The sequence below is a fragment of the Cuculus canorus genome, chromosome 3 (genome assembly GCF_017976375.1).
Source record: "Cuculus canorus isolate bCucCan1 chromosome 3, bCucCan1.pri, whole genome shotgun sequence".
Taxonomy (NCBI): domain Eukaryota; kingdom Metazoa; phylum Chordata; class Aves; order Cuculiformes; family Cuculidae; genus Cuculus; species Cuculus canorus.
The window spans coordinates 102,999,264-103,022,668 of record NC_071403.1 but is presented as its reverse complement, the minus strand read 5'-3'; the positions used below and the strand labels follow the sequence as shown (position 1 = coordinate 103,022,668).

The window sequence follows — 23,405 nt, the reverse complement described above, 5'->3', positions numbered from 1 at the left end:
TATGTAAAAGCTGCAGCATCACATACAGGACTGAGGGAGGGAACAACGGGCCCTATTAGAAATCACGATGTATGCAGAGGAAATTCCGTAACTTGAGAATGGCTGTTCTGATTTCAAACTGTCTTTGGGAAAAAATTACAAGGAAAAGACATTCAAAACTTCAGCCCTATGAGTGAATATCTGGGGAAAGGATTGAGATCAGTGTGTAAGAAAAAAAATGTTTTAAGGTTTAAAAAGAGTAACAATAAAGTAATTTTCAGATTACTTATATCTGAAAGGAGTAAAAAAAAGTCAAGTTTCACATAATGCTGAATCTAATATATTTGAGTCAATTCCAACATCACTGCACAGGTTTACCCTGGAAAAGCTCAGGAACTAGTGTGCAGTACAGCTTCTTGCTGTTCTCAAGCCCACAGTCAAAAAACATCCACCAGTAAATTACCACTGACAACAAGAGAAAACTGTATTTAAATTGCCTCCTGAGGGAACTGAAAATGCTTCCTGTAGAACTAAAAGGAACAGAATTTTCACTTCTGCATTCAGAATAGAAAAAAAAAAAGAACAAAATCCTCTTCAATTTCAGTAGCCAACTGCAAAGAAAATAAAATTGCTACTTGTCAAAAATAGCAGTCAAGGGATAGCAAAAGAAACTGCCATCATGTAAGTAGTATCCAGCTGTAGAGTGCTGTCAATATTTTACCAGCTTCATCCAGAACTGTTTTTTTTATTTCCAGCACTGCAAGGGTACACGTTTCACTTCAAAGGATCTTACACTGGCTCATATTCTTTTTTGATATTAAAAGATACGGGTAACATATGATAAACAGCAATTGTTCCAGCAAGAGTATCAGTGAATTTATGCTTTAAATGTCTATTTTTCCTACTCTATGAATTTGGATAGAAAATTAGACTTGGTCTCAACGTTACCAGTTTTGCACTGAAGAGGAAGAAATTGTTTTCATAGGTCAAATAGATTTTTTTTTTTGCATAGTTTTTAAGTCACACTTTATTTCAAAACTTAACTATGATTAATATTAATTTTCCTTTACCTAAAGTTTATTTGTTGCTACCCTTCAGAACTGTTACAGATTTAAATCTGTTTGAAAAAATTATGTAAACTAGCCAACTGAAGAAAGTAGGTTGCAAGCAGTTACCGAGTATTTCTGCTACAGGCAATGCAAGTTATTAAAAGTGTTTCAGTCGTGAAGTTATGGGCCTAATTCAGCTTCCATCACTGAAACGACAGACTTTTCTTCCATTTCTTTCAGAGGATGCAGAATTGGACAGTAGAGATATATAGTTTCCTCTGTTGCATCAGTATTAAAAACAAATATAAAGGCTATTCTGTAGCCTAAGAACTTAAAAAGGCCTTCCTATTACAAAAGTGGAAAACATCAGCATTTTGGTGCCACTGAATTAAGTATCGATCTCTATTAACTGTTAAGGTTGCACGGCTACTGGGGAAAGGCCATGTAGGGGTAGGTGTCATGTATTTCATGAGATCCAGGACCAAGTCATCTCCAGGTAGACAATTTAGACCGGAAAACACAAAATGGTTTGATGGCATAATTTTAACCAGGGGCTCAGCCTCTTTAACATCTCTGAAACCTCATTTTCAAAAATCAGGGCAGTCTTGTACACTTCTCCAGTCCCTGCTTCACAGCTAAAGGGAAAAACGCTAAAAAATGTCTCCACAAAAGTAAAGCCATCAAAATTCCCTCTCTTCTACCAGCTCTCAGAGCTAAACTTGCTCTTTCTTCCCTGCCAACAACATGCACATCCTTCCCTCTTTCCTTCAAAAAGTATATGGTTGTGGTGCTCGGTGACCTTTATATCTGAGCTGCTAAGACTATTCAAAAAGTGTCATTGATGAGTGTAACAAGGAGAGCACACTTGTCCTGGGAGACATTTAGAGACTTCAAAACCATCTGGTGTTTTATCAGATGAATCCCAAAGTTGCACAGGTACAACATGTACAAATCATAACTATGATGTGGCATTCTCAGAGGGTGAGTATGCGTTTCCACAGTCATTTTAAAATCTTCTCTGAAATCTCTAGGCTATGCTTCTCCACTGGAAGGAGGAGGGATAACACTGCTAAAATGTGTGTTGCAATACTAGAAGGCTTGGGTCATTTTAGTTTTGGAAATTAGAAGCTAAAAAGCATGACTGATGTTTTTAAATATGTAAGGGGTATAAACGTTCAGAAGGGAGGAAAGGAGAGGGACTGGCTTGCTAGCAGAAAGCACTGGCACCAGAGCAAACAATCATGAATTGGCAATAATTCTTTAGTCAGGCAAGAAAGTTTCTTATGAATCACAGCACTGAAAGTACCTGACGTGATTTCAAATAAGAATACCGGTTGATGGAAAATTATACTATTTAAGGAGGCGGTCTCATCAGTGTTTAAGATGGATGATGGGCCTGACTGCATACAATAGCAGGGAATGGGACATCATGACAGTTGCACTTCTTCCCCACAACAGATCAGGATCTCATCTTTTTTTGTTTCTAAATATCAGTCTCTTGTGCTCAGCATCCCCAAACTGCAGGGAAGTCTCGCTTGAATCAAGACACTTCTTGCATTTCCAGAGGAAAAAAGAGAGAGATCTATGTTGGAGTTCAAAGTTGTCAGTTCTATTTTTTCCTTTCCTTCTTCTTTTTAACCAAACCTACATACTGTGGCATTGCTGTGAACAATCAATATTCTCTTAATATTGACCCACTCCATGCAAGTGGTTGTTGCATACCTTGAACTCAGTATGCCAGCCTGACCAGGTGACAGCAATTTCACAGAAACTTTTCATGCTTCAAAATTAGGTTCTCTTCCATATTGCAAAAGAAATAAGAATTTCTCTGAAAGTCCTCAAAAAAGAGAAATATTGTCAAAAATCTATTTCTGTATTGAAATATGCTCTGGATGTGAGGGCCGTGAAATAGGCCAGAGTGAGCTTTATGCTCTGGGTGATTCCAAGTAAGGCAAACTGAAAAATTCTGTCCTAAATGTCCTCTCACACCCCAGTCTAACGCCCCATCTGAAAGACAACAACGTGAGAGAATGCTGGAATCTCCTTTCCCACCTTTTCCAGTAGAAATTTAATCAAAACAAACAATATCACAACAAAATGTTTCAACTGATAAAAGCACCTGCTCCACACATTCATACTGGTAACACTGCAAAAGTCTAGGAATTTCACTATCATTTTGAGAATAAATGACTATAGGGAGGAACACAGAAGTGACATAAGATAGAGAAATAATGAGATGATAGAAGAGAAGAAAAAAAAAATCAGATGTTTCTGTCAAAGTCTGATACTATCACACAGAAAATAACACCTTTTCTCCACTCTTCAAAGTTTTGCCAGTTACCTGAATCCAAGAAGAATGGCAGTTGCTATTACAAGGGCAGAGAAGGAAAGAGCATATCCAATTGTGTATACGATGGACAAATTCAAGAGCTGTTCTTCTGGTGCATCCTGAGAGCACATAAAGGAGAAAATAAAATAAAATAAAAAGATTTAAAAAATGGAGGGAGGAAAAGACAGAGGTCATGGGCTTCAGTTCTTTTCTCCCAGCTACTTTCTAACTCCTCTTAATGATAACCAGAAGTCATTCTCCTAGTTTTAAGCTTAAATGAACTTATTAAAACAGTCTTCCACTTTTTGTATGTTCTAAGGAAATAAAAATGTAATCTTAATTCCCCAGCTGCTCCCAGGTGTTCACTCAAACAGCTGGGCTTTGCAGTCAGGCTAGAAAACAGATAGTGTGACATTATGTCATAATAAAGTTAGAGACACGAATTATCACACAAGCAAGTCAAACAGGTGAGAGGAAGCACAGACACAACTCAGCCTTGCAGTGGAAATGCAAAGGTCCTGTTTTCAGGCTTGAACCCACTGCTGTAAGGTGGGAGGGGAGTCCTTTGGCTACGTCTATACTCAGAAATAAAACAGGCCAGATCTCATCATTGACTACAAAACAAAGCATGCCTTACATTCATAAAACTAAGCTCTTTTCTGCTCCAAAATAGTCTCTCTTCTTCCTCAACTGTGCAATCATCTGGTAACAAACCATAGTCCAACACTATCTCATAACCTAAATGTCATAGCACTGCGTCAGAGGGAGTTGGACAAGGTAGGCCAGAGCAGCAGGGATGCTTGCATTCCCCTGACAGTCCTGAGCTGTGGCTCCCTTCAGGTTTGCTGTTGAAGACGTGATCGCTGAGATTCTTATTCAAAAGCAGTGGCCAAAATCTTTAGGGAAAAGTATTTGAAAAGCCACAGGCAACACAGGCTTATTGCTCGGGCTTTAAGGCGCATTCATATTCTCTATTCTGGTTCATTTCTAAGCATGTATCTTTGTCTGAATAGACCCAGGCATTTTACTTCCCTTCTTTAAGCTGCTAATTCTGCAAGTGACTCCCGAGACCTGTGCTGTACAGAGGCATATATTCCTTGTACTTCAGAAACAAGTACAGCTATTCAGATGTACTTTGCACACCCATGAGGATTTAAGGTGAAGTATTTAAGGCAGCTCCTCAGGGATTTGCTAGGCTAATGTCTTAAAAGGAATGATAAGAGAGCTGCCTTACAAAGAGAAAAGAAAAATCTCTTCAGTATCAAAGCTCAGGCAAACAATTGAGCCTCGACAATTTATAACATCTACACAGGTCAAAACCATTGCACACAATGTTGCTTTATAAGGATACACTCACAGATGCTTTGGATCTTATTTGAGCAACAGTTGTAATATAACACATGGCAAACTTATCAAAACAACCTCTCCTTCTTATGTACAATATACATACAAACAAAGTAGGTTATTAGGGGGCTCTACATACATTAGCTGGAAAATCACACATGGTTGTTCACATTTGAGGGAGTGATACCATGCAGAGTTTCAGAATCTAGATCAGTTCATGGTAACGTGGAGGCAGGTGTCAAATGACCAAATATTACCGTTGGGGATTTTGCTCCACGGCATATTTCAACATAGCTCTCAAAGAACCATAATGGCAAAGTCAACCAACCAGGTTTACACTTTCTGTTAAGACAACACACTCTGCTGGGATACCCTAGAACATAGAAGGGATAAGGAATAAGGCTGCAAATTAAAGGGAAAAGTTAAATTTAACGTTTTTAGAGATTTAGAAACTCTCTGTCCCAATTGCCTCCTAGTCTGCAACCATTTATTCCTTCTGAAGAATGAAGTACTGAGCAATAGAAACTCCTGCAGCACTTGGGAATTTCATATACTGTTTTGGCTATGTCCTAGTTCCCAGTACCCCCAGACAGAGAGTGTGCACTTGTTTTATTTGAGGAAAAGCATCACCCTTGGAGGCTCACAGCAGTAATGGTATCACGTGTCATGAGAACGCACACAGTGCGTGAGCTGACGCCAATGGCTGACAAAAATCCCCTGGAAATCTTTATGCTTTCCTTCATTTGGTGCCAGGTGTCTCAGCTCCCTGCTGAGCATAAAGCACTAGGGCAAGAAAATAACACTGAAATGCCTAATTCCATTGCTCACAGAAAACTAAGGTAAAAAGACAAACTTAAACAAAAAGCAGGGACTGCCCCCTGCCCAGAGGTGAAAAGCAAATATCCTTCAGTTCAATTCATCTTAATCACCTTAATAGCTGCTAACAAGAAAGGCAGAATAACCAGTCACTTTATTGTAATGATATGCCAATGGAAGAAAAGGCAAAGGAATAACATTAGGTCACTTCTCTGTTCTGGGTGGGCTGCAGCTGAGCCCCCTGCCCTACAGCACAGCTGGGACTACATCTCATTTCTCTTGTTTTTCTCAATTACATTTAAACCTGCTCTTGTCCAACGTCCATCCCCCTTGCTGAAGGGAAGAGACCCGACGTCCCTTAGCATTAGGCTCACCTAAGTGAGGCACTCAGGACAAGTTGGTAAAGATTACTTTGACAGGACAAAAACATGTATGCAATGCCTGTATTTTTCTTCTCTTCTGTTTTGTCCTAAACAAGAAGGGCAGCAAGAGATGGAAACTGATACCTGGTCAGAGGCCTCACACTCAGACAGGTTTCTCCATGGCAGAGTTGAATTCTCCTTCAGCAGCCACGTCCCTTCCAGGGTGCAAAACCGGTACACCTGCCCATGCATCACTGCCAGAAGCAAAACAAACCAAAGCATTAATAGAAGGAGAGCCTGCGTGTTTGGCAAGGTAGACAGAGTGGTTTGAGGCTCAGCGCAACAAGTTCTTCCTCACTGATTGCTCTCGTGGCTGCAGGAGTATTTCCCCTGCTCCCTGCCTGCTGCAGATGCTGCTGCTGTTGCTTATCCTCAGGACCAGGGAGCAGCTTAGGAGAACACAAATGCAAAAAGATCAGACAGTACATAGTCCAGGAGCACTGCTAATCATTCAGCAATCTGAAACAGCTGCTGCAATCTTTGTGTGACTTTCATAAAATGCATCAATTCCAGTTCATTGAAATATTAGACTTTAAGACACATAAATTCTGGACATATTAAGCCCCAGCTACAAAATACACAGGGAAAAGGCAACACGCACAAAGTAAAGGTGCTCTTCGCTTCCTGAGATCACGCAGAACCAGAGGCGGAGAAACCTCACAACAGGTATGTTAACACAAGCTCCCCAAAATGTAAATGCTTATATATACATCTGTGCTACAAAATAAAGCTGTAAACTTTTATGTATTAGAAGCTGAGTTAGGAGGATTCAGTTCTATAAAGGTATCAAAATACTCCTCAACTACAGCTTTTTCTCAAATGCAGCCTCACCTGGTGCAACCTCATCCTGTTGTCAGCTCCCTCATTACTGCAAATCAGAACACACTAGAACTCAGCATTTCTGTTTAATAGGAAAATATTAAAACATATTTGAAATTTTAACAACCCAGTAGGCAATTTGCATATTAGCTGATAAATGGGAATTTGTTTCATAATTGTCAGCAGTAGACTAGTAGTAGGTATTCTAAGCAAAGAATGAAGTTTTTAAAAATAATATAATCATGTTCTAATAAGCCATTTTTAATGAGTATGCTAAATGGCAACTGATAATGCTTTTGGTAGGTACAGGCTATTATCTTTTGTAATTGGTATACTGAATATACCATAAGAGACAATAGAAAGTTATCTGCATTAATATAAAAATTGTTATGCCTCATGGCGGTTTTTCCTTACTGTTAAGGATATCTGTTTGCATAAGTTTTCACAAAGACAAAAGGAGAGGTAGGTCAGTGCATGCAACATATGCATTCTCATCCATTAACAGCTATGAACATGTCACCTGTCCTCATTGCCTGCTGCCAATGCCAACCAGTTCCTTTGGTCAGGAGTTTGCTACAATGTTAAGGATATCTCACCTGATGGAGGGTAGCAAATGGAAATGCATTCCCACCCCCCGACTAATGGACAGAAAATTGAAGTAATCTATTCAAAACATCTATGGAAAGGCAGCTCTAGGAAACCAGAAGCAGTAAATATTATATATAAGAAGTTAATCAAGCTGAAATCCAAGGGGTTAAGGTCCAGAAGGTCAAAGGACTCAGAAGACTGACTGCCATCGCATGAGCTGTAACCAAGAAGTATCACAAGACAAAATTATTATGAGAAACAATCTTACAGAAAAAGAAATTCTACAACATTCCTGAAAATAAACTGCCAAAAGAAAATTGATTTTTTTAAAAAACATTATTTTACATTCTCTGAAACGCTTCGTAAATTTTTTACACTCCAATCTTTCTTACTGTCAAGTTCTAATTGTGATGAAAACTTAGCCTTATAGTATTTATTTTCTCTCCAAATCATCATAACACATTTTAATTTTCTTTTTATTGACAAAATTTCTCTTGAAATAATGAGGAAATTCTATTATATGCTGAAGTCTGGCATATATTGGAAAATGGAAGAGTTTACAGTAAATGAAACATAAAGTTTGCCATCAGGCAGGAAGATAAGACAATTAAATCTAAATATGAAGAAAAACAAATGTAGCCCCTACTACACTGGAAAGGAGAGTTTCTGCCACATCTAGGAGTTACAAACCCTCAAACTGGACTGATGGCTCTTAAAGGTAGCTGCAAGCCAGCTGTGTCAGGTTGTTGTAGCCTTACTGCTCACCAAAACTGTGGTGGTCAGTACAGGACCCAGAGGCAATTAATGACCAACTAGGTGGCATATATTTAGGAAAAGCTTTAAGAAGCAAAAGAATTAATCCAACCAAATAGCTGAGACTGTGTATGAGAGTGTGAGAGTGTATACATCTCATCTATGTAACCGTTTATTAGCCAAAATGCTCACAAGATAGAAAAAGTAAAAAAAAGAAAACAGACTTTAATACAGTGTTGAGATTCTGGTCAATACATGGAAAGATGCTCATGAAAGAGTTGAGAGGCTGCACAAACGACGACACGAGAAGAGCGTGCGGCTGATGTACTGCAGGCAGCCAATTACTCTCACAAATTTCACCACTGTGGAAATAGATTATTTTCAGTTATGTGTTGAACGCCACAGAACCCACACAACATTAGCAGAGGTTTATCGTAGGGGCTGTGAAGGGCAGGCTCAGTGATGGATATACACCACGTAAGATCCTTCAGCTCCTCCAGCTGAGCACATCCAACGCAAGCACCATGCAGGACTGTGAGGCAAACCCGGCCCATGGGGTGCCGACATGTTTGCATTCTGCATGATGAAGTGCAGAAGCCCCCCCAGAAAGTGAGGCCCAGAGCCATAGCCACTATAGAATGCACCTTTGGAGCAGACCCTTCCTGAACCACATCTTCCTGCAGCCACTCATGGTTTCTCTGTTTCCTAGAAGCACAAAACAAACATCTAACTCATCCTCTGGGCAACAGGCTCCATCATAGGCAGCCACCTACTACTGTCCAAACACGAGAGAAAGGCTGATAGTAACTGACAGCTCAGAAGAGATGTTACCTTAACTGAACACTCTTCCCTGGTCTTGCCTGAAGGAAGAGGGGGATGCAGAACAGTCTCAATGCCAGAAACTCTCCAAAATAACTGATGAAGACCTGCAGTGGAGACTTTATATCTTGTTTGTTTCATATACAAACTAAATTCTCGTCTTTGCTTAACGAAAGCATAGCCAACTAATTTCAAAGGGATCTACCAGCTTTTAATCACAGACATTTTGATTCAAGCACTACAATTATCTTACCATTCTTACTGCTCAAAGAAAAGCATGTGGATTGCTTTAAAGCTACCTACAAATGCTCTTAAAACAGCTTTTTCACTTTGACTTATTATGACAGACAGCTGGTCATGGCTTAGAATGGTAAGGATCTTCAACTTCTGAAACGGATAAAGGGATAGTATTTGTATACATCCTCTTTGCTGAGAACGCCAGAAAGATTTTGCCCAGAAAACTCATTCCCTTCAGCCTTCATATGAAGCATTTGCTGGAAAAAAATCAGTTATCAATACATATGGAGACAAACTAAGAACAACATTTCAACAGAGGCTTGAAAGTTGCCTCTGTGCAGAAGGAAGACACACACACAGCTTCCCCCTCGACTGCTAAGCAATTTCAGCTTCTTACTTGCAGGTGGTTTAGTCACGGATGATTCACATATTCAAATTTGTCCATGCCTGAGGGTGACTCAGGCCCTCTTACCTTTAATGTACTGCAAATACAAAACATACAGCAATCAACTTCAGTTCTAATAGACCAGCAGGATGAACAATTTTTTTGATTATTCAAGTGGTTGCTGCCTCCTTGTTATCCTACAATATGTTTTTCTTGTCTTGTAATGCTTTCTGTTACTATATAGTTAAGTTTCAAAACACACCGATCATTACATTCTAGAATTGACATCCTCTGCAAACAAACAATAATAAAATCTACAGCCAGTGCATAGGGAATCTGATAATTCACTCACAAAGCAGCACAACCTCTGGGACAGCATCTTAATGAAGCCAGTTTATTTGAACAGTGTCAATTACACCTCATTAGAATTACATGTTAAAACATGGATTAATGCCCAAAACTCAGACTCTGTAAGCTGATAAAAGACAGACAGGACAGCCCAAGAGTTAGCAGAAAGTTAACATCTGTCTGCTTCTCTGATGAGCCTGTAAATCAAATCAAGTAGTAAATCTAGTTAAACACTTTTATATAGAGAGAAAATATGTCATCACACAAACAGAAGGCTTACAAACATCTCCTTACTAGTCTCCTTATACTGGATATAAAACTAAATTATTTCTTTGCTTAAAATAACTATCCTGATTCGCGTTTTACAACATCAGTTGTCAATGTTGGTGTGAGATTACTCACCAAACTGTTCCTGAGGATAAACTGGAACATTATTCATTGTAAAAACAAATTACGATGTTCTATCCAATCAATTCTATTCAGGCAGAGAGATGAGAGAATGAGAACGAGAACAAGAGAGACTGTAGTTCTATCAAGCTGCTGTTTGTCAAGTATTATAGACCTCTCACCTCTATTAATACCTTTTCTCTATTTCCAGCAGGGAGAACATTTCGGAAAATGTTGCAATTTTATCCATAAAACAAGGACTCTGTAGCATGACAGTATCATGGCAGTCAGCAAAGCACACTGGTTTGCTCCCAAAATGACAACTTGCCCTTTGATGGGACAACAATTTATCAGAATTTAGGACTCCGGACCCTCAGCAGCAGCTCTGTTCAGTTACCATTTGATGCAATCAGGGCACTGCTGCCCTGAAAGGAGCCACTCCTGGCTGTACAAGCTGCTGCCTAATTGTCACTCAGGCCCAAACCTGGTGCTGCTTATAAGCAAAGATATCCTAAACCCAGAATTCGTGTACTTGCCCATGAGCACGCAGCTGGAAATAAAACACCAAAGAGCAGCCTGATCATGAAGCCTCCAGGGAGCAGGAGCATCTCCAGCCTGTGCTACTGTCCAAGAATCACATTTATCAAAATGCACATTTACGTTGGGCTCACTGCCACATCATCCAAAATCGTATTACCTCAACAGGCAGTTTAACTACGAGTGCTTTATTTAATACCCCTTCCCACTATTTCTCCTCCCGTATAGGGTATTAGTCATCCCAGCTCCTTGGCTTTAGTGATGACAAAAAATGATTAACAGCTATACCTTGCATTCTGCCTTGAAGGCAGAGAGGTTGGTGGTCACTTCAAGTTCTTGCAACAGGAAGAGAATAATTCTAAATTATATTTTAAGGTTTGAGTGAGAGGTGGGGAAACAGATTTGGACATCCCTACAGTGAATTTTTCCCATGACTAGTTCTTAGCCTAAGAGATCCAAAAATCCCTCCAGCCTCTTCCAATGAAAAAAAAATAATTGCTGCAAAGAAGAGTAGTGACAAGACCAAGTCATACATCCACACTCCTACCAAGACATGAATGTGAGTTTACACAGATCTAACAGATACCTTTACATGGTGTAGGGGGAGATCCAATTAAGCAAGCACAGGCCATGCCAAGGGCCTCTTAAGCCCACCTTGCTCGCTCTTGAAATCCTCGGTGCCTGAATCCTGTGCTATCAAAAGCACAAACTTGGAGACTATGCATATGGGGGTGAAGCTGCCTGGCATCACACAAAGGATATTGCCTGCATAGAAGTTCTTACTTAAAAATTGACATCTTGGGGTGAAATTAACACAACAAAACTAAACATTCAAGAGATACAAAGCGTTACGTTAAAGTTACCTATGTAGGTTTTACTTCCACTCAGTAACACTGTTTCTAGATACAGAGTCACACTTTTTTTGTAACAGGCTCTGTTTTATTCAGGATACAGAATTGAAGTAGATCATTGAATGGAAATGATCGATCCTTACTACTGTGAGATATCAAACCATATTTAAGCATACCAAACCAAGTCTGAAGAAGGGGCATGCATTTTGCGTATACTACAAGGAAGAAGTGAGATCATGCAGAGGAAAAATCAAGAAGGCTAAAACCCAACTAGAACTCAGATTGGCCAATTCTGTGAAAGATAATAAAAAATCTTTCTACAAATACAACAGTAACAGGAGGACCAGGGAGAATATTCAGTCCTTATTGGACGCAAAGGGAACAACTGTGACAAAGGATGTTGTAAGGAGGAGGATACTGGCCTCCTCTCCCAGGTGGCAGGTGATAGAACAAGGGGGAATGGCCTCAAGTTGCACCAGGGAAGGTTCAGACTGGATATCAGGAAAAAGTATTTCACAGATGGGGTCATTGGGCAGTGGAAGAGGCGGCCCAGGGAGGTGGTTGAGTCCCCATCCCTGCAGTCATTTAAAAGACCCGTAGACAAGGTGCTCAGGGTGGTCTAGTAGCAGATAGGAATGGTTAGACTCAATGATCCAAGAGGTTTTTTTCCAACTTGGTGATTCTACGATTCTAAGTCTATACAAAGGAAAACCTGTAGATGTTGTCTACCTAAACTTTAGTAAAGCCTTTGATGTATTTTCCCACAGCTGAGAAAAACTGGCTGTTCATGGCTTGGACAGGCATACTCTTCTGCTGAGTGAAAAACTTGCTGGATGGCAAGGTCCAGAGAGTTGTGGTGAATGGAGTTCAATGCAGTGGTGTTCCCCAAGTCTCAGTGTTGGGGCAGGTTCTATTTAATGTCTTTATCAATGACTTGGACAGGGGGATTGAGGGCACCCTCAGTAAGTTTGCAGAATACACCAGGTATGGCATGAGTGTTGATCTGCTTGAGGGAAGGAAGTCTCTACAGAGGGATCTGGACAGGCTGGATTGATGGGCCGAAGCCAATTGTATGAGGTTTAACAAGACCCAAGTACCAAGTCCTTTACTTGGGTGACAAAAACCCTACGCAAAGCTGCAAGCTTGGAAACGTTACAGCTGGAAAGCTGCCCAGCAGAAAAGGATCTGAGGGTGCTGGTTGACAGCCAGCTGAATATCAGCAAAGCAGTGTGCCCAGGTGCCAAGAAGTCCAACTGCATCTGGGCTTGTATGAGAAATAGTGTGGCCAGCAGGACCTAGGGAAGTGACTGTACCCCTGTACTCAGAACTGGCACAGCCACACCTCAAATCCTAAGTTCAGTTTTGGGGCCTTCAGTACAAGAAAGACATTGAGGTGCTGAGCATGTGCAAAGAAGGGCGATGAAGCTGGTGAAGCGTCTGGAACACAACTCTTATGAGGAACAGTTGAGGGAACTGGGGCTTGTTTAGTCCAGAGAAAAGGAGGCTGAGGGGGAGACATTATTGGTCTTCACAGCTACCAGGAAGGAGGTAGTAATGAGGCAGGTGTAGGTCTCTTCTCCCAAGTAACAAGTGACAGGATGAAAGGAAGTGGCTTCATGTTGTGCCAGGGGAGATCTTAGGAAATATTCTTTCACAGAATATGTTTGTCAAGCACTGGAATGGGTTGCACAGGAAAGTGGTTGAGTCACCATCCCTGGAAAATATTTAAAAGATGTGTGGTGCCTAGGGACATGGTTCAGTGGTAAAACTTGGTAGCGTTAGGTTAAGGGTTGGACTTGTAGATCTTAAAGGTCTTCTAACCTAAACAATTCTGTGAAATACAGCATTTTATCATTTGTATGGTCCATTCAAAGACCACCAATGCAGCACCACAATGACCACAAAGTGCTATTACCACATAGGTGTACATAGATGATCCAAAAAATAAAGGCCATATTCTAGTCACATAGTAAAGCCAGATTTATAGAACAAAGAATATTATTCAGACACAAAATTTGTTCCGCATGAGCATTCCGTTCTTAGTGCAGAGAACATCCATGCCAGCTCTGCAATATCTTGCCTCACTCAACACAAACTCCCATGTTTAATGAGGCAATTATCCTGCCGAGAAGATACCCTTTACTACATATCTCACAAGTAGATCCATCCTGCATAGTGAAGGAATGAGAGATATGTGGAAAAACGATAGAATATAGCTTCATAATTAAAAACTACTTGCATAATGGTGGACAGTAAAGGTTGTGTGAGCAAAGTAGACTGTGCCAAATCAGAAAGAATTTAAGTTGTAACCTTAGGCAAAAGTTAATTTCTCATAAAAATTAAAACATCTTCCTGAAAAATAGCAGTTTAAGTATTTTCCTTTCCCTAAAAGGAGCTATAGTCTCCAAGCATTTCAGCTAAGTAGCTTGCATGGAGAAAGAGCTATATTAGTCATGCTACACCACACTGAAGCCTTACGTAACTTTGTGAAACATACTTTAAAAAAAACAACTCAAAAAAAGGTTTGAGAGCAATTATGAACTCTAAAAGATAAGTGAATTCATGTAATAAAAGAAGGTTTATTAAAAACAATTATTATATTATGATAATGGTATAGCTTTGTGAAGGTTTGGTAAGGATTTGTTCAGAATAAATAAAAGTGGACCAGAATAAATTTATTACAACAACAAATTATATTAGAAGCTTAATGCACAATAAACTTTTAAAAACAATGCCAGGAGATGTGTTTTTTTAAAATTATTGGATTGGTGACTGTAATTAATAGAAAACATCTCAGAGAATATTAACAAGAAGGAAAAAAATATGCAATAAAAAGTTTTCTTAAAAGGCTACCAAAGACACAACTCAAATCATCTCAGGACAGACGAAGGGATCTATTTTACTATGCACATGCTCTAAGGACTTATAAAAATAAACAAAACACCTCCAGAAAACCAAACAAAACATGCAGATTGGGAAAGAAAAACAAGTTAAAAGAAAACAACTCAGCAAATTATTAGCACAATGTTTGCCGAAATAAAGCAAGGATAAACAACTTTGAGAAAAAACAACAGATAACGAGGTATGCCAAATATGCATAGCTAGGAAGGAGAAGAAAGTACACAGGCAAATAAACATCAGCTGTTTGATGCAGCTTCTGAGCAAAACAACAAGCAGCAGAAGGTGCAAGTGAAAACCAATGCCAGTTGCTGCAAACTGTCAGTCTTTGGTAAAAGGGAAATTAGCAGTATTTAGTTATCCTCAAAACCAATCGTATGAAGAACCAATGATTCAATACTCCTAATTTATAATCTCTCACAGGACAGTTATAAAAGATAAACCAAAAAAATCCTAAACAACTGGATGCTTTCAGCACAAGCAACAAGAACATATCATAAAAAAGAACCCAAACCATCAAACATCATTTAAAGATTACTATAATTCCACAAGTATTACCAACTATCTACAGAAAGTAAAGGAAGAAGATACTTCAAAGCAGAACAAATACAATGAAGCACCTCATGCATTTCAGAGTGAAGACATTTTTATTGAGCAAGCTGTGCATTCTGGCATTGGTTAAAGGCATATTTTCCTCTGTATACATGAACTACAGCATCTGAAGCTATAAAGTAAAGTTATATCCACTGCTAAAGATTCCTACAGACATTGCTTTTATACTCTTAACAGACCTGGTGTTACAGATACAAGCTGCATCTACATGATAAGAAGTAGTACCATGCGATAAAACCCCAAATCCTTCTAAGCTCAGGTGTAGCAGAAATACAGGACATTGCCTTGGCCAAATCAATATATTCCCATGTTCTGCCAATGGATTTCTCCGTGATGCAACAAAGGAATACTGATTTTGAGTTCCAAGCTCCATCACAGATATACACTAAGGCTAATGTTTCTCTGCCTTCCTTTCATGAAACCTTCCTCTTATCTCTGCCTCCTTTGCTCCTCTCCTAGCTACTATCATACTATTTCTCATTCTCCCATACTTGCATTCCCCTCCTTGGTTCTCCCACTTCAGCTTTATTCCTCCAACCCTCCCTGCTGCTGCAATGTTTACTTCTATGCTGCTGATCGATCTACCTAGCTACTACTGACCCTTACCCTTCACTTCTCTATTCCACTCTCAACTCCTACTGTGACTTGCCATTCTCTGAAACCACTATAATTAAACAAAATTGCAACCTGACCCCAGCTTCCACATCTCCTTTCTCATGGATCCACATTCCTCAGCCCTCCTCATAGCATTCCAGCAGCTCCTTCTGCTCAAGCCATCCTGAATTCTGCTCTCAGGTCTGGAGACTACTGTGGCCAGCAAGGACACAAGAAGTCCCACGCCATCCACGTGCCAAAAGCACATCTGGCCCAACAGTCACGCAGGATTTGAGGAGAAAGGACCACTGCTCTGTTCTCATCTGTCTTCTGGGCACTGTAGGTACAAACTCTAGGAAGCACACATAAGGATTCATCCTGCGCGCAGCAGGAGACATATCACCCGTACCATAGGAGCCACATTCCTCTTCCTCATCCACATGCTGAAATGCAGAACAATATTTTGGACAAAACATTCTTGAAAAATGTCAGCTGTAAACCACACTTCTATTGTGTTGAACCTCAGTCAAGCAAAGTTCTGCAAACCTATAAGCTACTGAATACAAGCTCTTACTACTAATGAAAAAACCACCAACAGCTTTTATTATGGAAAGCAAAATCTTTCCTGTCAATAATTACAGTAGGCTGTTAAAGCTGCAGAGCTATGACTAGGTTTACCTTTCTATTACAAAGACAAACTTTACACTGATCTCTGATTCTCACTCTCCATCTAAAAGTTGGGACCTATCACCAACCGAAAAAATCAGGAATTCTTACGCCATTCTATTGGTAATCTTCCCCAAGTTCTCTATTCCATTTTTGTTTCCACGCAATTTTCATTGCTTGAAAGGTATTTGGATGGACATACAATCCTTCTGACTTAAGCTTTTCTTTTCCTGACAAGATGCAATCCTTTCCTTAAATGTCCACTACTTGTGCTACCTCACATTTTTAAAGAACTTAGAGAAGTCTGCTGTCCTTCATTATCCTTACAAATGCAGTGTTTTCCACACTCTTACTCATGCTTTCATTCAGTTTAAAGGAATCATTGACGCCCTGCTTCATCAAGCTCCAGAACAATTATCAGGTAGGTTTTGCGTGTGAGAGCCAGTTTTCCTGCTTTTAGAGGAAATATGCTGATGAGCACTTGATCCTTTTCTCACCTAATTCATTTCTAGTCATTCCAATTGTCAAAAAGTAAATTAGTTCCAGAAAGGTCAGATAAGTCTGACCAGCCACCAACTACCACTATCATTATTACTGTCATTGAACTTGTTATGCATGCAGGTTCTCTCATAAGCTCTGAAAAACTTTGTTCCTAGTCAAGGAAAATTTAAAGTGATGTATGGGAATCCTAAGAGTTAACATTTGGAACATGTTTGAGGAAGATTAGACATATCTTCAAAATTCATAGCAGGGACCTTGGTCTCTCAGGGAAAATCTAGGCTATTACAGGGGAAAGTTACAAGTGGAAAATAAATAAAATTGTGTATATGATTAACAAGTGCAATCATTGTAGAGGTTAGCACATTTTCAAGTTAAAGCTGCATTTGTAAAATGGTTGTGAAAGGGTAGATGTCCTATATTAGACCACTTGCATGCAGACACCTTCTAAGTCAGTTGAAATTTTTTAAGTGATTACTCTGTCAAATGAACATACTATAAAAATCCAAACACAGAGCTACTGCATTCAAGAGGCAAAGTGTGATTTGCCTTTACATAAAATGCTTACTTTTATATATATATAATAGATTGAGCTGTATTCACCTAAATTCAACTGAGAATCTTGGAAAAAAAGAAGCAACCTCTAAGCTCACTATTGCCAAAACCATATTTGTTAAATTGGTGAAAATGTATAGGTTGGATGTGAGAGGAGCATTTCCTATCACACACAAAGGTTAAGTGCCAGGGATTCCTGAAAAAGGGAGCAAGTGGAACATAGGTCATATGGCTCTTCTAGCAAGTTGCTATCCACATATGCTGTTGTAAGATCAGGTATTCATATTTTATCCCATCTTTGGGACTAGGGGGAAAAAGAATAAATAAATCAATACTTTACTAATTAGCAGCATTTAAGTAAGCCAGAAAGATAATAAGCTGTTTTCAGGCATTTAATTATGTAGCACACACAAGTACTACGTTAATTCAGGCCCTTAATTAGCTCAGTTTACTCTTTGTTCTCTGTAATTAAAAACTGCAAGTTCTTAGGTACAAGTCACATGAAGAAAGGTTTGAGTTTCCTCCATTTAACAGACTATATACCGGTACTGCAAACAAATAAAAGTGAGTAGATAACAGATACTTCAGTTATGCAAGATGAAATTTCAGGTAATTGATGAGCTCACATGTCTGTTGGAAGCTAAGCTATGTGCTAGACTAGCACGGGCAAGGGACAGAGGTAGTCTATGCCCAGTCTATTTTCCTCACAGCTGGGCGTGACATTGTTTATTTCTCACTTAAATGACCTATTCACAGTCAGATTATCTGAGGCAACTCCTCAAGCAGTCATAGAACGAGGCTTAGCTATGTCTCTGCAGAGGTGTGCCTTGATATCCTTGACACTACATCTCAAGAAATTACTTCATCCAAGCAAAACCACTGTACAGTTATAACTGAAAAACTGCTGGAAAATATGCAGTTCTGCCAACTACTCTAATTCCCACAGACACAGTCACAGCAAGCTGATAGCATAAAAGCTTAACAGCCTTGCTGTAGGATATGTTTAGCAAAGCAGAAAGGTAAATTCTTCCTACAGGTCCTCAGGTGACCACATCTGTACCTGACATACAAGCAACACACAGCTGCTCCCATTTATGCACCTCGATGTCTGGCCACAAGCAAAATCTCCTTTTGTTTCAATCACACATTTAATGAGCAATGCCCATCCTTTGGTTGCAGCAGCAGAAGAATCTAAGCATATAGCTTTTCACTGTCCCTAAAAGAAGTCGCACATCTCACCCTAGCTGAAAGTTCGTAAGCCGCTGCTCCATTGTATGTATGTCAATCTGCAGTTAACCAGCAATTTATCTAAAAACATATTTCGTTTGTTTAAACCAACAAAATTGATAAAACAGAGAATGGCATTGCCACATGGCCCACAATAGATGGATGTTAATAATATCTATCTGTCAATGGATTTTTAAAATTATGTCTTCTAAGAGTCCCTTTGTCTACCCTTGAGATTAGCAGCACATGTTCTAGAGTTCTCTGGTGTACTGCCAGATGGAGGCTAACAAACAGAGGCAGAGGTGACCTTGAAAGACTATTTTTCTTTCAAGTAAACTGGATATTGTTAATTAGCTTGAGCTAATTTTTAGTGCAAGTAAATACAATTTTTGAATTGCTTATGGGTTAGCAACTGCAAAGAAACATCTTTTTTACTGAAAAAAAGTCACAACTCTTTCCAGCATTATGGAGCGCTTTCTGGAAACTTGGTTTTATTAGAGTAAAGAAGGAAAGAAATGTAATAAAAGTCTAATCATCTTCACTCTATCCAATATTTGAAGTGAAATTTATTTTCTTGCATGTTGAAAGACAAACAGGTAGTTTAGCTATATGCTCACGTAGCCATCTGCTATCTTGGTATTAAGAAGGTCTCAAACTATGAAACTGGATGATTAAACAAAAAGTGAGAGAAATTAAACCAGACAAGGTTTAATCTGGTCCCCTAAACCAAATGTTCCAGCCATGCATGTACTTCTAAACTGTCTGAAGGATAATTCACACAAACATCTGCTTCCCCAGTGGTAGGACTTCGTACAGACCCCTCTAGAAAGCAACACATACTGTGTCCTTTGCTCTGCCTCATACAGGTGATAATAACATTTCACCACTGCAGCACCATTACCCATAGGAGGTCTCACAAACAAAACCAAGCATCTTCTGTTTCTGCTTTGTGCTTGCAGCACTAAGGCACTCTGAGTGCTGTTCAAACTCAGAGGGAGAAGGCTGGAGACAAACACACACAACCTTGGGGAAAGGAAAGAGGACCAGAACAGTGCATTTAAACCTACAGAACTGGCAGATGGTTGGACATGAACTCTTCGTGACCATGTTGGAGCATGTGTGTGTGGACAGATGGGAAAAGCACTAAATCACTTTTAGGAAAGCAAGACTTACAGGACAGATAGATGGAGTCAGTTAGAGCACTCCCTCAACCCCAAACCAGTGCTTACCACCAGCTTGCTCCCTACCACACTACCACCTGTCCAGCCTGGGAGCACTCTGCTGTGAGGAGGGCATTACGCTATCAGCCATTCTCACCTCCAGGTACCAATCCAAAATCCCCGTGTCAAGGTATAAGTTGACTTGTAATCCCCTCTCATCTGGGTCACCATGTGGCATATTACAGACCCAAAGCACTTGTGGCAACACCTTGACAAATACGACAATACTCTTTCCTTTTTCAGTTCTCCTCCTTGGTGGGCACAACCACCACAGATGATTCTCTCTGATCCCAAATAAAATCGCTGTCAACACTTCTGTTTCTGCTGCTTGTCTAGCAGGGAATGCAGTTTGCAGTACTGCCATGCGTGATGCCAGTACACCTCTGTAAGTCTATATAATCACAGCTTCAGGGAAAGGAAGATGCCACACAGGAGAGAGGAACTAGGGCTTGCCGAGTTTGTGACTTAAACAGTAGCCAGGACTCAGCTAGACAGTAATGCAGGACAGGACATCTCTGCTGCAACACAAGAAGGTTTGCCTGTATCTCACAGCCCTAGGGAAATCTGCTTTTACAAAGCATAAAATCCTCTTGGGTCAGATTTATAACCTCTGGCATGTGGCAGTTCAAAGGGAATGCCCCATTTCCACTCAAAGCCTCACACAGAGCCCACATCTACATAGAGGCACATCAGGAAAAGCAGTTCTGACACCAGAGAAGGAACGGGGAGTGCTGAAAAGAGGGTTCAAATGTCCCTTACAGCAGAGACAAATGGGAAAGATGGATATGTCCTTGCACCTAAAGGTACTCTGGAGTAGCAACCTCACCTCTGGCCTCTTCTGCATTACCACATCCCCAACACGAAGCTCACTTTGTGCCAGTTATGGCTGAACAAAACTATTGTGTGAAGTACAGCTGTTGTCCCAGATCTTCGTAATGCCCTTCAACTTAATAGATTTATTCAGACTGACTACATCTCTACTAGCCAGAGGCAGCCACAAGGTTACTATCAGAGATCATTTGATATTACCGTTGAGTTATTCTGCCACAAGAGATTTTACATCATAGGCTGAAAAGCTATGTTGTTTCCAGGGGTTCTGAGGCTGTACTTTGCCTGGTCTTCTGGGAGAACAAAGGAGCAGGTGTTACCATTGCAATACAATGTAGTAAAGAGAATAATATAGAAGATAAATTAAATTATAGAAGACAAGTGATTCAAGCAAAGGTGAATGACAATGGGAGCTAGTAGCTAAACAAAGGAACGTATTTTAAACTAGAAGAAAGATCAATCTTGAGAGCTTGGGGAATTAGAAGACATTAAGGCCTCATGGCCAACAGTAGTAAAAGGCATACAAACTATCTGGCCTTTTACCCAACACAATAAACGTTCAGGAATTAATGAGAGCTTGATAGTTCAGGAGTCCTATAATGGTCCATGTATGGTCATATTGGAGGACTTCATAGTACTACAGACAAATCATTAGATCTTAAGTCTCCATACAGGACTGAAAGGAATCCAATGCACACTTGGGGCACAGCTTCTGCTTTAGTTTCCCTCCAAAGAAAGAGACCCCACTTAGGTCAAACTAACTCAGTCACAGCAAGCAGGAAAACCAAGAGGTTGCTTTAAAATTTACTACAGTGCCACAGCAAGACATCAACATACACACCATCAGTCAAGCCTATTTAGTCATCAGACACCTCAAAACTAGAGACAGGTCCTAAGCTGAAACAAAAGCATTCAAAGGCTTCAGAAGATTTGGAGTGGAGATCTGAATAACGGCCACATCTGTGTTAACACAAGTTTGCTGCCAGCCTTTGTGCAGCCCAGTGCATATAGGAGCGACCGATGTAGCTACTGTTCACATAACTCTTGTCTGAAACTAGCACCCCTGGAAGGTTTTTTAATTAAAAAGGATTTAGTGCTATTAAACAATAAAGTATCAGAACCCCAGAGGAGGCATAATTGCAAAATGAATCGTGCAGCTCTACGGTCTCCAAATCTACATGGTGTTACTGGCATCTGGCCTTCAATTATAAGAAGGTAACAAGAAAAACTACAGAGCCAGTGAAAGTGAGGTGAGATACCTGCTGTCCCTTAAAGCACTACTGCTCCCCTTAGAGGTTTCTGCACTGATTGGACTTCAAGACAGCCGTTGCCCAAGTATAAGTCATGGTAATCTGATTGACTACAATGAGGACAGTAAAATACGCTAAGTTTAACTGGTTTTAACTCCAGTGCTACTAGAAACAGAGTAGGCGTTCTGGGTTTTCACTAAAGGCAAGGTTTGGCCCAAGACATGAGACATATGGGAACAAAAGCTTCAACTCAGGCAGCCAGTAGTATACAAAATTTGCCTTCAACAAGCTTTGGCTGTGGTCCAAAATCTGTGCTGGAAACTTCACAGAACAAATCCTTCTAGCAATAACCTCCCTCCTACTACTTCAGCATCTCCACATGAAGACCTGCCCAACAGCAGGAGTTGTGTAAGAACAAACAGAAGCAAAACATACACCTGTAGTGAAATAGCCCATACAGGTTTAAAATCGCCATAGAGTGCTGTTTCAAAGATTTCAAAGCTATTAGAAGTACAAATTAAATGTTATCAAAAGCTTTGGTTTGTTTTTTGGTTTTGGGGTTTTATGGGGAGATGGGGTGGGGTGAATGTGAGGAAGCAAGGCATGGCAGAAATTAAGCATGCATCTGTTTTGATAATCGAGACATTTTCACTTCACATTTTCAAAACATTTCAAAACACCACTTTAAAAGACAAGAAATCTTCCAAAAGAGAAAGTTCAGGATTAGATAGACGAAATTCCTAAACAGAATACTTCAACCAAACTTGGATTCCACTTCAGTTTCTGTTTGCCCCATTGCCACTGCTTCTCTTTGTCCCAAAGTGCTTCCCTACCACATGCACAAAGCTATTTATGAAGAATCACAGAATGGTGGGGGTTGGAACGGACCTCTGGAGATTATCCAGTCCAATCCACCTGCAGGTTGCATCTAGAACAGGTTGCACAGGTGGGTTTTAAATATCTCCAGAGACGACGACTCCACAACTTCCCCGGACAGCCTGATCCAGTGCTCTGTGAGCCTCAAAATAAAAAATTTTTCCTTCATCTTTAGGTGGAACTTCCTGTGCTCCAGTTTGTCCCTGTTGCCCCTTGTCCTGTTGCTGGGCACCATTGAAAAGAGTGCAGCTCCATCCTCTTCACACCTGCCGTTTAGATACTTACAAGCATTAATAAGATCCCTTCTCAGTCTTCTCTTCTCCAGGCTGAATAGATTCGGGTCTCTCAGTCCTTCCTCATAAGAGATGCTCCAGTCCCATAATCATCTTCATAGTCTTCATCCAGACTCTCTCCTGTAGTTCCTTATCTTTCTCGAACTGGGGAGCCCAGAACTGGATACAGGACTCCAGATGGGGCTTGCACTAGTAGGCAGAGTAGAAGGGGAAGAGAACCTCCCA

The 23,405-nt window shown here is 40.2% G+C and overlaps 1 protein-coding gene across 2 annotated transcripts in view; it reads right to left on the bottom strand.

Annotated features, from left to right (window-relative positions):
- The window catches only part of GLP1R (glucagon like peptide 1 receptor), a 91,915-nt gene that overhangs the window by 24,124 nt on the left and 44,386 nt on the right, over window positions 1-23,405 (bottom strand). For both annotated transcript variants that reach the window (XR_008449287.1, XM_054063443.1), the window contains exons 4-5: window positions 6,024-6,133; window positions 3,370-3,476 (exon numbers count right to left, since the gene is read on the bottom strand). Coding sequence is in view for 1 of the 2 variants with exons in the window: in XM_054063443.1 (XP_053919418.1) it covers window positions 3,370-3,476; window positions 6,024-6,133 (217 nt within the window). In the remaining variant the exon portion in view is untranslated. The remainder of the gene's footprint in view (window positions 1-3,369; window positions 3,477-6,023; window positions 6,134-23,405) is intronic.